Source organism: Rhinolophus hipposideros (genome assembly GCF_964194185.1).
Source record: "Rhinolophus hipposideros genome assembly, chromosome: 10".
NCBI lineage: Eukaryota > Metazoa > Chordata > Mammalia > Chiroptera > Rhinolophidae > Rhinolophus > Rhinolophus hipposideros.
Window position 1 is genome coordinate 4,546,121 of NC_138056.1, and position 13,878 is coordinate 4,559,998.

Consider the following 13,878-nt stretch of genomic DNA (forward strand, 5'->3'; position numbering starts at 1 on the left):
TTTTCTAAGGCTTTGCAGTAACTCAATCCAGCAATAGCCCTAGGATGTAGTGCCCAGTATCCCCATTTTACAGGTGAGGAAACAGGCACAGGAAAGCGGAGTTAATTCCCAAAGTCACAAAGCCAGGAAGTGGGTGAGCGGGGATTTGACCTGGAATCTCACATCCCTGAGGCCGGTCCTGGTCGCACATGCCACACCCCTTCCGTCCCCCCTTCCTCCTCCCGTTTCCTCCTCCCCCTCGACACGCCCCAAGCTGTGCTGGGGCCGCCCCTCCCAGGATAGGTGGCCCGAGGGCGGAGCGGGGCCGCCAGGGGGCAGTTCCCGGGGCAGGAAGGAAGTGGCGGCCCCGCTGCTGGGACACCCGTGCTCGCCACCCAAGTCCTCCAGTGGGGTCGGGCCATGGAGGCGGAGCCGCCACTCTACCCGGTGGCGGGGGCCGCAGGTCCGCAGGGAGATGAGGACCGGCTCGGGGTCCCCGACGGGCCCGAGGCCCCGGTGAGCGAGGACGGGGACCGGGAGGGGATGCGGGGACCCAGAGGGCCGGGGTGTCCCCCGGGACGGGGGTGCGGGTGGCCCGGGTGGCGGGCACCGGGAGTGCAGGGGCTGGGGTGCGGAGTGCAGGGCACCTGCCAGATGCAAACGCAGCTCGTACCCCGCAGCTGGACGAGCTGGTGGGCGCGTACCCCAACTACAACGAGGAGGAGGAGGAGCGCCGTTACTACCGCCGCAAGCGCCTGGGCGTGCTCAAGAACGTGCTGGCGGCCAGCGCGGGCGGCATGCTCACCTACGGCGTCTACCTGGGTACCTGCCCGCTGGGGGCCACCGTGGGGCCAGGCGAGGGGCACCGTCCGCCCAGCGGGCTTGGCGCGTGGTCCCAAGGCTTCCCCGTTCCCACCCGCCCTGCCGCCCTAACTTCCCTAGACCGTGTCTGGGAAGAGAAACCTTACGGGGCCAGTGGGCTGGGCCTCCCTTCCTCTTTCACTTCCCAGTGTGCTGCCCTCGCAGCTGCAGCTGCGGCCCCGCCATGTGAGGGTGGTGTGATATGTACAGTGTCCCCAGGTTCCAGCCAGAGCCATCGTGCTGGTGTGGGCGCCCAGGGCAGGTGTGCTGCCTTGGAAATCAGGAGCGCTGGGGTCCAAGAGACCTGCGGAGCAAGGCACGTGGGGGGAGGTCTGCCTTCAAGTCGCTGCCACCGCGGGGCCTGACAAGATGCCTGGCCCGGCCTGGCTTGCCCCTGTCCTCATGGGCGTTGGAATCGGGGATCCCTTTGGTAAATGAGTCCCAGCCTCTGCTTGGTTGCACCCTGAGCCAGGCCGCCCCCTCCACGCCAGCTCCCTGTCCCCAGGCCTCCTGCAGATGCAGCTGATTCTGCACTACGATGAGACCTACCGGGAAGTGAAGTATGGCAACATGGGGCTGCCCGACATCGACAACAAGATGCTCATAGGCATCAACGTGATGCCCATCGCAGCGCTCCTCTACACACCTGTGCTCATTAGGTGCGACACAGCTGTCCCCATGAGGGCTGGGCTGTCACCCCAATCTTGAAGGGGTGCAGGGGCTGTTGGACCATGGGGTCTTCAGCTGCCCTGGTGGTCTTGGGAGGTGGGCAGTTGGGAGAGGCCTTGCCTACCTGGAGGGGTGAGAGAGAAGAGTTAAAGCTGGGTTTGGGGAAGGAAACAAGCTTTGCCCAGGGCACATTGGGTTTCAAGCAATGGAAATTCACTCTGGCTCCTTCCCTTAGCTTATGTTCATGCTCTGCTCTGTGGCTGGGAGCCACAATGACCTTTTTGGGTACTGGGCTGTAGAATATCTGGAGAGAATCTGATCAGCCAGCAAGGCCCAGGCTCCTACCGCTGCCCAATCAGCTGTGGCTGGTGTCGAGGGACATTTCTCACTGAAAGGGCATGGCTGGGCAGGTGCCCGAGAGGGCCTGCTCTAGAGTGAGCCTCTAGGCATCTGGTACAGCCTCCTGGCCAGTTGCAAATATCCCTTCCACAAGGCCCTCCCCACCAGGAGGTAGATCTGTGCTCAGATGGAACCCAGAGAACAGTTGACAAGTTAGTTGTGTTTCAGTTCCCCTATCTTAAAAAAATTCCTTTATCACAATTGCACAAACAGTATTAGAACCATAACTGAAATCAGAAAAAAAGAAAATCCCACCCAAACCTTCTAGTAAATCAGCTGACTTTGTTCTCCTACCGGCATTCATGGATCAGGTTTACGTCCTTGTCACCAGAACACGTGTGTGCCACGTTCACTTTTGCTTTCTTTCTTTTCATTACACACATCTTGGCCGGCTCCACAGTCTTCACAGTGGGAACTTGGTGATGGTGGCAATTTCTGCAAAGAGGTGGGCACCCAGCTGTGGCTCAGAGTTGGACATTGCAGGTCCCTCTCCCTTTCACCTTGTGCTTTGTAGCTGTTCCTTTCTTAAAATTAAAAAAAAAAAAATCCAGGATACATTCCCAGTAGTGCCCTTACTCGGTCAGAAGCACGTGGAACGTTTTATGCCTCTTAAAACCCGTCGTTATAAATAACAATAGCTAACTCATCTCATTTCTTATGTGCTGGGTACTTTGTAAGTATTATCTCATTCCTTACAATCTGAGGTAGGTGCTGGACTCTTACACACGGAGAAAACGAGGTATAGAACGGCTTGCCCAACTCCCACGGGCAGCACCTGGCAGAATGAAGGTGTAAAGCCAGAAAACCTTCAAACCGCCATGCTTGCCCAATCTACCAGGCTGAGTTTTCAAAGGGCTCTGCCAGTCTGCATGATCCGTGGCTGTCTGTGTCATTTTTCAAACCACAGCTTCACCAGCAATGACTAGTAGTGTTTTTACCTTTTTGCTTTTTGTTCCATCAAAATGTACAGTGCATTTTGTGTGACCTGCGCTCCCCCAAATAGAGCAGGGGGGCTGCCTCTCTATTTTTTACGTGGCAAAATAAAGATAGTAAAAGAACCAGGGCCCTGTGATAGAAGACAAAGTAATTGTATCAGAAAACCAGGGTCATTTTGCTTTGAGCTTCCTGGAACCCAAAGGGAACTAATGAGCACAAATATTTAAAGCAAACAAACGAAAGCAAAGATCTGGTGGTGGGTTTTAGCCTGACCAGCCTCCATGCTCTGAATGGACCTTTTTCTTATCACTTGTCAGCCCCGTTTGAACACGATGTGGCGTTTTCCCAGAGCCAGCAAGGTTGTTTTCCTAGGAGCCAGAGAGGAGGAACCATCCTGATTGACCACACGGATTGCAAGAGCAGTTGGCAGGGAAGAAGGGACGCCAGGGTGTGGGCCCTGCCACTGGCCAGCAGTGGAGCCTCTTCCTCTCTCTGCTCCTAGGTTTTGTTGAGCCAGCTTGGGTCAAGTCCCTTGGACGTGTGCCTGGGCCCTGCAGTCCCAGCACATAGCTTGGGTGGAGAAGGGGGTTAGTGAGTCAGCCCAGAGCACAAATGAGGGCTGGATGTGCCCATAAGCCACTGACTTATGACACCCTCACCCGGCAGTGTCTGCTTCCATCTTTGCAGTGGCCAGGGGAGCCTTGTGCTTTGGGCTCCATGCCCACATTACAGCTGTGGAAATGGGTGTGTGGATACACTGGCTTGCCTGAAGGTCACTCAGGAAATCTGTTTCTCTGAGACTCCACCTGAGAGCCCTTGATTCCAAGGCCAGGGGTCTTTTTCCGCCTCACACAGTCTCATGAGCTGGGAGTTGTGGCCACTTGGGTATTGGGCCATGGTAGTTTGGGTAGGCCCGTGGCACCAGCATCCCTCCCACTTCCCACAGGTTTTTTGGCACCAAGTGGATGATGTTCCTAGGCGTGGGCGTCTACGCCCTCTTTGTCTCCACCAACTACTGGGAGCGCTACTACACGCTCGTGCCCTCAGCAGTGGCCCTGGGCATGGCCATCGTACCTCTTTGGGCCTCCATGGGCAACTACATCACCAGGTGAGCTTGGTGGGCAGCAGGGCAGGAGGCTGGAGGCTGGGCCGACCCTCTGTTGCATTGCCAACCTTCGCTGGGGGACCTTGGATCAGCCCTTCTGTCCTCTGGGCCTCAGTTTCCACATCCATGAGATGCAGGGGCTGGCCAGGAAGCCCCTACAGGAAGCAGCGGTATCAGGTAGAGGTTGGGCTGGGAAGAGCCTTCTTTCCTTTGTGGTCCAGGATGGCCCAGAAGTATTACGAGTACTCCCACTACAAGGAAAGGGATGAGCAGGGCCCTCAGCAGCGCCCGCCTCGGGGCTCCCACGCACCCTATCTCCTGGTCTTCCAAGCCATCTTCTATAGCTTCTTTCATGTGAGTGTCACATATGGGGTGTGTGTATTCCAGCCCGAGAACCCAGACACTGGAGCCCATTCCATAGTCTTTTAAGTCCTCTAGTACTACTGAACTTTCTTGGGCCAACTCCTGCTTGCTTCCCCTAGTGACTGAGACCTCATCCCCTCCCTTTCCACCATGCTGACCAGGGGGAAGTCCTCCTGCATTGGGCACTCTTTCCTACCACCAAGCTGCCACCAGATGTGGGAGGGCTCCTGTACCCCCAAGTTGTGCCCAGACCCCTCCCAGTTCATGCCTGTGCTCCCTGCCTGATTCCATGCTCCAAGCCTGGCCCAAATTGCCCTCCTGCCCACAGCTGAGCTTCGCCTGCGCCCAGCTGCCCATGATCTACTTCCTGAACCACTATCTGTATGACCTGAACCACACGCTGTACAACGTGCAGAGCTGCGGTTAGTCCTCATGGCGGTGGGGTCCCCAAGTCCTGCTCACCTCCCGCATTGAGTTATCTAGCAGACCCTGGGCACTTGAGGGCAGAGAGGATGCTCTCTCACAGAATTCTGGGCTGAGGGTCCAGTGTCCCATAGTTCTGGTGGCTGAGGCACAGAGAGTATGTAGTTAGAACCTGACTGGGGGCGGATGGCACCTCCTCTAGTCAGGGAAGGCTGCCTGGAGGAGATGCCATCTGGGATGAAGCCGCCTGTGGGATCTCTGTCAGGGTCAAGCATACCCTCAGAGCTCAGTCAATGCAGGGTGAAAGTTTGGAGGTGGCATATGGACTGGTGCCCCCACCCCCAGCCTGGGGCAATAGGGCAGAAAGGGAGATGGGAGAAGGTGCTCCTTTCCTTGGGGTACGTCAGCCCTAGTGGCCCTCACCTCCAAACTGCTCCCCAAAGAAACTCTGCCTTTGCACGCATTGTCCTCACCCGCCCTCTTTAATCCTCCTCACCTACCCTTCTGCCTTGCTGCACCTTGTGGCTGAGTTGACAGTATGCCCTCCGCCCTCCCTCACGATGTCCCCTCGGCCCCTTCTCAGGCACTAACAGCCAGGGCATCCTCATCGGCTTCAACAAAACGGTTCTACAGATGCTGCCGCGGAGCCGAAACCTCATTGTGGTGGAGAGCGTGCTCATGGCGGTGGCCTTCCTAGCCATGTTGCTGGTGCGGCCTGGGATGGGGGTGGGGCGGAGTCAATGAAGTCTGGGGACAGTGGCGGGGAGAAAGAGGTGCAGTCTGGGTGTGTGGCTGGCGGCCTGGGCTAGGTTGCGAGCTGGAGGCGTGGCCTGAGTCGGGAACCCGGGCTGAGTCCTGGGGAGGCCTAGCTTGATTGATGCCTGTGATACTGAGGCTGGAGTTGGAGGGGAATCAGGTCTGGTCTGGGGTTGAAACGGAGACAGGGTCGGAGAGGATAGGCTGTGACCTGCGAGAGTCGGAAGGTGTGGCTCAAACTCGGGGGCGGTACTGGAGCCAGAACTGAGGCGTTGGGGGCAAGGCTAGAGCGTGGAGAGGCGGAAATGGGAGGCCACGCCGAGGTGTGTCTAGGGGCGGGGTCTGGGCTGAAAGGCGGGGCTGAGGCCAGGGGGCGGGGCCCAGGGGCCTGGCTGCCCGCCCCCTCACGGCGCGGGTTCCTAGGTGCTGGGCCTGTGCGGTGCCGCCTATCGGCCCACGGAAGAGATCGACCTGCGCAGCGTGGGCTGGGGCAACATCTTCCAGCTCCCCTTCAAGCACGTGCGCGACTTCCGCTTGCGCCACCTCGTGCCTTTCTTTATCTACAGCGGCTTCGAGGTGCTATTTGCCTGCACCGGTCTCGCTCTGGTAAGTACAGCCTGCATAGGGTTGCCAGAAAAAATACAGGAGGTCCAGTTCAATTTGAATGTCAGATAAACAGCGAATAAGTTTTGAATGTATGTATAAGTATGTACAAGTATGTCCCAAATATGTCCGTCCCTCTTCTTTCTCTTTCCTTATTCCTCCTCTACCTTGAACAAATTATTTAAACCTCTCTGAGCCTCAGTTTCCTCATCTGTGAAGTGAGTCTGGTAACAACCCTCACCCCTGGAGGTGTTATACGGTTGAGATGAGATAGTGGCCATAGAGCATTTGATTCGATGCCGGGTGCAGGCCTGGTGTCTGGGGACAATGTCCAAGCATTTTCTCATTGTCTGTCTCCCCAGAATCTTCCCATGAGGCTCAAAGGGAGTTAGCATCAAGGTGGCCCAGAGAGGTGGGGAGCCAGAACCTGGGCCAGCCGACCTCACATTCTCACCTCTGTTCCCCCAGTGTTATGGTGTGTGCTCAGTGGGGCTGGAACGCCTGCCGTACCTCCTCGTGGCTTACAGCCTGGGTGCCTCAGCCGCCTCACTGCTGGGCCTGCTGGGGCTGTGGCTGCCACGCCAGGTGCCCCTGGTGTCTGGGGCTGGACTGCACCTGTTGCTCACTGTAAGCCTCTTTTTCTGGGCCCCCAAACCTCGGGTCCTGCAACACGTCTGGATGCTGTATGTAGCAGCCGTCCTCTGGGGTGTGGGCAGTGCCCTCAACAAGACCGGGCTCAGCAGTGAGTATAGCCATGGGCCCTGGGATGGCTGGGCAAGGGACTCGGTAGCTACCTCAGGGGGTTGGGAGCAGCACAGACATCCCCGGCAAGCGGCGAGGGTACAATTTGCCAGGTGCTGTGTGGGCTTCCTCACATTTAAACCTCACAACATAACATATAGGTGGCATCTCATTTTACAGATGGGAGAAGTGGCCCCAGGGAGTTAACTTGCCCCAAGTCACCCACAGAGCCAATATTTGAATCTGCATCTCTGTACCAACTCTCTCCACCTTATATTCCTGAGAGTGGAGTCTGAATCCTCCTACTCCCTGTGCGGTGCTCCTTCTGCCCACCCCAGGGAGGGTGTTTTTTTCTTTTTTTTTTTCAAAATCAGTTCAAATCTCCCAACTTCAGTTTGATTTGTAGAAAGCTTGTTGCTGCAAGCAGGTTGCCTTCCCTGAGCCCTGAGTGAGACGGAGAAACAGTCCTTGTATGTCTGGCTTTGAGCTCGTGGGGTCTGGCAGAGGACAGGATGGGACTGCACATAAAATTTTCCACTTTTGAGGCCACCCGTGTCACAGAACAAAGCCCTCCTGCATTGGGTCTCATCTCACCTTCTTCCTCTGCTCAGTTCCCCCGGCAGCGTGATAACCAGGGTCTCCACTAGGGGGCAGTCCAGGACCTGTCCAACAGCTTTGTAGGTGCTCCCACCGGCACCTGGCCTAGGAGAGTCACAGGTGGGAGATCAAGCACCCTGGACGCTGGTTGACACCTTTCCCCTTCCTGCCCTGTCCTGCCCGCCCATAGCACTGCTGGGAATCCTGTATGAGGACAAAGAGCGACAAGACTTCATCTTTACCATCTACCACTGGTGGCAGGCCGTGGCCATCTTTGTGGTATACCTGGGCTCCAGCCTGCCCATGAAGGTGAGGCTGAGCTGGGTAGGAGGAGAGTCTCTGGGGTGTTAGGCATCCCACACACCCCCCCTTAAGGCACCAGATACCTTCTGGCCTCACAGTCCCTGATGGGCCCTACTCCACAAGGGTTGGGCCCTGGGCCAAGACCGCTGGGTGACCCCAAATCCAGCTTTTGATTACTGCCTTATCTCCCGAGGGCCTCAGTTTACTTGTGTCTGAAGGGGTTCACAGTTTCTTTGCCTGTGGGCACATCCCAGATACCTTGTGGGTAGCTGGATAACCTGTTCAACAGATGTCGGGCTCCTAGAGGGATGTCAGGCTGTTTCCCTTCATGGCCTGCCTTCAGGGGTCCTTGTGCTGTGCTCCCATCCAACGGATGGCTCAGTTTAGCAGATCCGACCAACATTTTAAAAAATGGAATAGAAAATAGCAGGGAGTACGCATGCAACTACGTGTGTAGGTGCTGAGTTATGACGGGGAATTCTTTCTGACTGGGTTACAGTCATAACCGTCTGAGAAACATTACTTACGGTCCTACGACATGTAAGGGTGAGAGTGATCTAAGCCCCGGTAAGGGGTGGAGGTGCAGGCCTGTGTCCCGCACTAATCAGCATCTTCACATCTGCCTATAAAGGGGCTTAGCTGGGGTTTGAGCCTTGCCGGCAGGAGGAAACAAGTGGCATGGGTGTCTGCGGGAGGCGAGTAGCATGCAGAGGAGACCCGCAGGCGAGTGCGCGGTGGGAGTGGGAGTGGGCCCATCTGGGCGAGGGGCTGGGCCTGTGGGCTGGGGCCCGCGGCCAGCAGGTCCCCAGCATCTCTCCCTGTGTGCCCAGGCCAAACTGGCTGTGCTGCTGCTGACACTGTTGGTGGCCACGGTCTCCTATGTGTTGATGGAGCAGAAGCTGCGGCAGGGCGTGGTCCCGCGCCAGCCCCGCATCCCGCGGCCCCAGCACAAGGTGCGTGGCTACCGCTACCTGGAGGAGGATAACTCCGACGAGAGCGACGCAGAGGGCGAGTGCGGCGCGGGCGGCGGCGGCCGACGAGGGGAAGGCGGGGAGGAGGACGCGGCGCTGCCCCCGGGGCCCCGACCCGGTCCAGAGCCAGCCGGCTGCTGCCGCCGTCCCTGTCCTTACGAACAGGCGCAGGGAGGCGACGGGCCGGAGGAGCAGTGAGGGGCCCACACTGCTAGACGGCCTCAGTTTACCGCGTTTCAGGTCGGGGGTCCCCTCTGATTCCTGAGCCATTTTCAGGAAGGACCCTCTGTCCCTTTTCCCCCATGTCTGGGAATACTCCGGGAGCCCAGGACCACCTGGAGCTTGGATCCGCTCCTTAGACCCCTCCTCGGTGAGGTGGGACTTTGAGACCCCTCGGCCAGGCCTAGGGTTCGGGAGCACAGCTGAACCCACGCCGGAGGGGCCGCTCTCCATGACCTCCCCAGGTCCGTCGCCCCCCAGCACGTGCCCCAGCCCCGGAGCAGGCACTGTGTCCTCCTGCCGCACCCCTCCCCCAGGCCAGCACCAGCTCTCAGCTACAAGCCTGAGCTGAGCGCGTTTCTTGCTCTGCATATCCTATCCTCATGGCCCACCAAGAGGCACGACTTTTTATAGAATGTGAGCAATAAAAAGATTTTGTATTGTGCTGGCTGGGAAATCTCAGGCCGTGAGGGTACGGAGTGCTCCCGGGATGTGTGTCTGGCTGATCCAGCCGCTGAGCCACAGTCGTCAGGCCTTGACTTGCGTGTGTCAGGGAGGGTACCCTAAGCCCCGCCCACCGTGTCGTCCAGGGTCCTGAAAGCCCCGCCCCTCCCGGGGCCCGCCCCCTTTGGCCAGTCCCACCCCTACTGCCCAGGAGAAGTGCCTGGGGTCGCCGGTGGGGATCATGGTGGAGACGGACGAGCTGCCAGTCCCTTGTGGGTCTAGAAGACAGGACAGATTCCAGAGGCTTAGGTCCAGCTGCTCCCTTCCTGTAGTCTTCATAAGCATGCTCATCCCCATCCTTTTTCTACCCGTTGGGGTATTTCTGCCCACAGCTCCGCAGGGGACTCCTTGAAGGGCAGGGTCCACTTCTAAGTCCTGTTAGGGTCACCCTGTGCCCAGTACAAGCTAGGGGGATGGTTGTCTGAGCCCAGGTAAACTTTGCCACTGCCTTCTGGCTTTGGCCTCAATGCCCCTGAGAGACACAGACCCCCTACAGCCTTAGGGTGCCCCTTCACCTCGCCTTCTATGGGACAAGAGCCTGAGACACCACTGTGAAGGCTTTGAACACCTGGGTTAGGACAGGCAAGGGGGCCACAGTAGTGTCATGGAGTCCCCAACAGTTATGCCGGGTCCACAACATTCCTCACTCTCTACACCCCCTCCACTCCTGGCTGAAGGTCAGACCCTTGTCCACACTCACTCCGCAGGTCTCCTGGATCCTCCCACGGATAAACCGTCTCCGCCCCCGCCCTGTCTCCGCCCCTCACTGTCCTCACTTGAGTTTTGTTTAGTGTCCTCTAGGGGGCGCTGGAGGCGGTCTGAGCCTCAGGTTCTTTTCTCTGCAAAGTGTTATCTTTGACAGGGCAGGAGTGAAATCCCTCCGCAGGAAACGCACAAGACACAGAGCATATTTTAAATTTTCTAAATTTCTGAGCAAATTAGGTCCAGGTGGTTCACAGTTTCAACATTAGATCAGTCCACATTTCTTTCACGTCGTAACTGAGAAGCTGGATTTCCTGTAGTTTTGGGGATAAAAAGCGAAAATCACCATGGAACAGGAAATGAGGCTGGGGGTGTCCAGTCTGCTTTCCAGGTTTGAGAAGCTAACCAGGGCACACAGTCGATCAGTAAGTAGTGATATTAAAGAATGGAAAAAAAGTACCATTTTTTTCTTTATTAATGGGAATTCTATTTTCTAAATGATCGACTAATTTATTAGAACATAAATACTTAAGTTATTTGGACCTGAAGTAATTCATAAATAGAACTGTTGAATATTTCTTTTGGCCTAGGAGCACCATGAAAAATTCCTGAAACGCTAAGTGTGCCAGGAACTGAGAAAGTTTGAGCACTCAGAGTAAGATCTCCATAAATGTCAGCTATTAGTGTTACAAGTGTTACAGACCTACAGTGAGTCCCTCACTGGTCCCCATGCCTCCCCGCCTTGCCTAGGCAACTGGCTGTATTCTTTCTGAGCCCAGCTCTATGGAAGACGATTAAACCACAGTTTCTGACGCCTGCAAATGGAGTCCCCCCCAGTCTGCTGCAAACCAACACAAGCCAGTTACCAAGTTGTCTATGGCAGATTTGGGGCCCTGCAGTCATGGGGACAGTGCGAGCTACAGCTATAGTGAGGGCCACTTGCCTCCCCACTCAGGCAAGTGAAGGGCCGAAAGCTGTCTGCCTAATGCGCAGACTTTCAATGACAAGCAGGCCCAGAAAGGGTCACGAGGTATGACCCATAGGCTGGGCGAACCACCAGTTCTCTATGCTTCTGGTTCCGTCAGCGTCTGGCATGGAGAAGAAATTCTCCAGCAATAGATGTGGCAATATCCTCCTGGCAGGATTCCAGCTAAACTCCAGTTGGGGATGGGTGACCAGACACAATAAGCCAGGGGCCGTTAGGAAGAGTGTGGTCCCCTGGAAAGGTGGAGCAGGGGAGCGAAGGGGGTGGGGATGGGTCTGCAAGTCGTCCGAGTTCCGAGCCATTTCTAACATCCATCTCGATGCAAGACAAAGATTGGGATTGAGCAGTCGCGAAGGTGGCCCAACGTACCTGGAGTAGCCACTTGGGACAGAGCATGGCTTCTGATCATGCTTCTTAATCCCTGTAAGACTCCACATGCCCCAGCGCTGCTCCTGGCACTTGTATGAGACACATATTCACACACGATGCAATACACACGCACACCTAGGACGGGCAGTGTAACTGGTCATGGCGACAAGCCCCAGCTGGCTGGCTTTCTGCGGGGAGGTTAACCGAGCTATCAGATGTGAGTACCCCACCCCTTGGCAACTCCCAGTCTGGTCATAAGGCATGACATTGACGTTGGTGTCATCTCCCCTTGTCTTTGTCACGTTTGGATAAGGTGGCTGGGTGTAGGTTCTGGACTGCTGAGTGGAAGATCAGACTCCATTCATGGCCTCTGCCTCTGTGATTTTGTCCATCTGCCTGAGGGAGATTTTTAAGTTATATGATTTCAAGACTCTACAGTCTAAGACTTTAACTGTCTTTAACTTCTCAACAGCAAGTTCGATAGCCTGAAAAGTCTTCTAGAAACACCTAGAGATGCTAGATAAGAAGGAAACTTCTTTTTAAGTATAGAACTGAGTTCTCAAGAGAGTAAACAAAGTTCCCTGGGGTCCTGAAACAGGACCTGGAACCCCGATTACAGAGAAGAGAAGCTGGGGCTACAGCTGTTTGGGTAAGGAGGGGCTGGGCTCTGAGACCAAGGGCTGGAGTTCTGATGGCCACAGGCTGAGGGCTGGGGCTTTCTGAGACGGGCTTGCTGTTCAGGCCATGCAAAAAACCAGAACCATAGAAAAGCAACACTTTTAGGGGAAAAGATCAACGAAATTCCACTCATAGGTGCAGGAAAATGTAAGGAAATTTGCACTCTGGTTGGGGAAAACATTTCCCATGAGAATTTTGTGTTTTCAGGCCTCCTTTATATAAGTTTGATGTTCCCGCAAAGTGGTCATCCCATCTGGATTGTCTACAAACCCCAAAGTTGAGAAATTAGTAGCACCCTTGGGGCTCCTGACAAAAACACACAGAAAATTTTTCTAGATGGATCTTTGATTCCCAGCCACCCAGGTAAAGCCCCTCTGAAGCTGAGCTCGCAATCCAAAATTACAGAACACACGAGGAAACAAATCACTGGGAATGAAAGGCAATAGACCCTGAAAGGGCAGGATTAGACGCCCCTCCATACACCTTCCCCAGCTTTGAGAAAGAAGCTGTTAAATAGGTATGTGTGGGAGCAGCTCCTAAAATGGCTCCCAGTGAGCTCTGACCCTTGACCCTGCACACTGTGGTGTCATCTACCTCCTGGTCAGTGTGGGCAGGACCACAGGATGTGGCAGGAAAGCACGCCGTGATGAGGTTCCCAATCAGCTAATCCAAAGGGAGATTGCTGTGGGCCTGAACTGATTAGGGGAGTCCTTGAAAAGAAGGCCACGTGGCCGAGAGGCTGTCTCCTGCTGGTCTGGAGGAAGGCAAACCAGGAGCTGAGAGTGGCCCCGCTGATGACCAGCAGAGAAACGGGATCTCAGTGCTACATCCATAAGGAACTGAATTCTGCTGACAAGTCAGCGTGGAAGAGGACTCGAGCTTCAGGTGAGAACACAGCCCAGGAGACACCTCGTGGGGCCCTGAACAGAAGACCCAGCTACACCTGCCGATTCCTGACCCACATCAGCTGCAAGGTAATAAATGAGTGTTGTTTTAAGCTTCTGAGTTTGTGATAATTTGTTACGCAACAATAGAAAATTAATACAATGACAAAAGTGATGGGATATCATTTCTGAGATCAGTACGCTCGTCTTGCTCACATTCTCTGTGGCTCGTGTCACTTTCTCATTCTGATGGAGCCAGCTGCCATGTTCTGAGCTGCCCTGTAGGAAGGCCCACATGGCAGGGAACTGAGGGCGGCCTCCGTGCACAGCCTGCGAGGGCTCTCAGCCCAACAGCCCGAGAGAAAACGAACCCTGCCAGCAACCGTGTGAGAGCGCTGGAAGCAGGTCCTCTGCGTTCCTTGACCACAACCTTTGATAACGGAGGCACATAATAATAGGGGACATGGCCTAAAATCGATTAACTGCGTAGAGAGCAGCAAAAGGATTCCCCAAGGAGAAGGACTCTGGTTGGGTCTAGAATATGGAACAAGAGTGAGCAGGAAGGGTGGCTTTGGGTCTTTATTGTGGTTATGGGGTAGAGCCAAGATGGGGTGCATAGGCAGGCTGGAGCTTGCCTGGTTTGAAATGTCCTTGGGCACCAAGAGATTGACACCTACTACCACATGGATGAATCTGGAAAACATTACGCTAAGTACAAGAAGCCAGATACAAAAGGCTACACAGTGTATCTTTCCATTGGTATGAAATATCCCAAATGGGCAAATCCATGGAGACAGAAAGTAGACTAGTGGTTGCCAATGGCTGGGGGGA

The 13,878-nt window shown here is 55.5% G+C and overlaps 1 protein-coding gene across 3 annotated transcripts; it reads left to right on the plus strand.

Annotated features, from left to right (window-relative positions):
- Nucleotides 1–316: 316 nt before the first annotated feature.
- On the plus strand, nt 317–9,386 carry UNC93B1 (unc-93 homolog B1, TLR signaling regulator). Of its 3 annotated transcripts, none has more exons than XM_081062353.1 (11): nt 317–495; nt 660–801; nt 1,346–1,499; nt 3,791–3,952; nt 4,171–4,303; nt 4,641–4,734; nt 5,319–5,443; nt 5,915–6,097; nt 6,563–6,836; nt 7,623–7,741; nt 8,566–9,386. In XM_081062353.1, exons 1-11 carry the CDS (start codon nt 400–402, stop codon nt 8,902–8,904), a joined length of 1,821 nt encoding a protein of 606 aa, XP_080918479.1. In that variant the 5' UTR covers nt 317–399; the 3' UTR covers nt 8,905–9,386. The 3 variants fall into 3 exon arrangements, with proteins under 3 accessions (XP_080918479.1, XP_080918480.1, XP_080918481.1); XM_081062354.1 differs by having other exon boundaries at nt 8,367–9,370; XM_081062355.1 differs by lacking the exons at nt 6,563–6,836; nt 8,566–9,386 and having other exon boundaries at nt 7,623–7,862.
- Nucleotides 9,387–13,878: the final 4,492 nt, after the last annotated feature.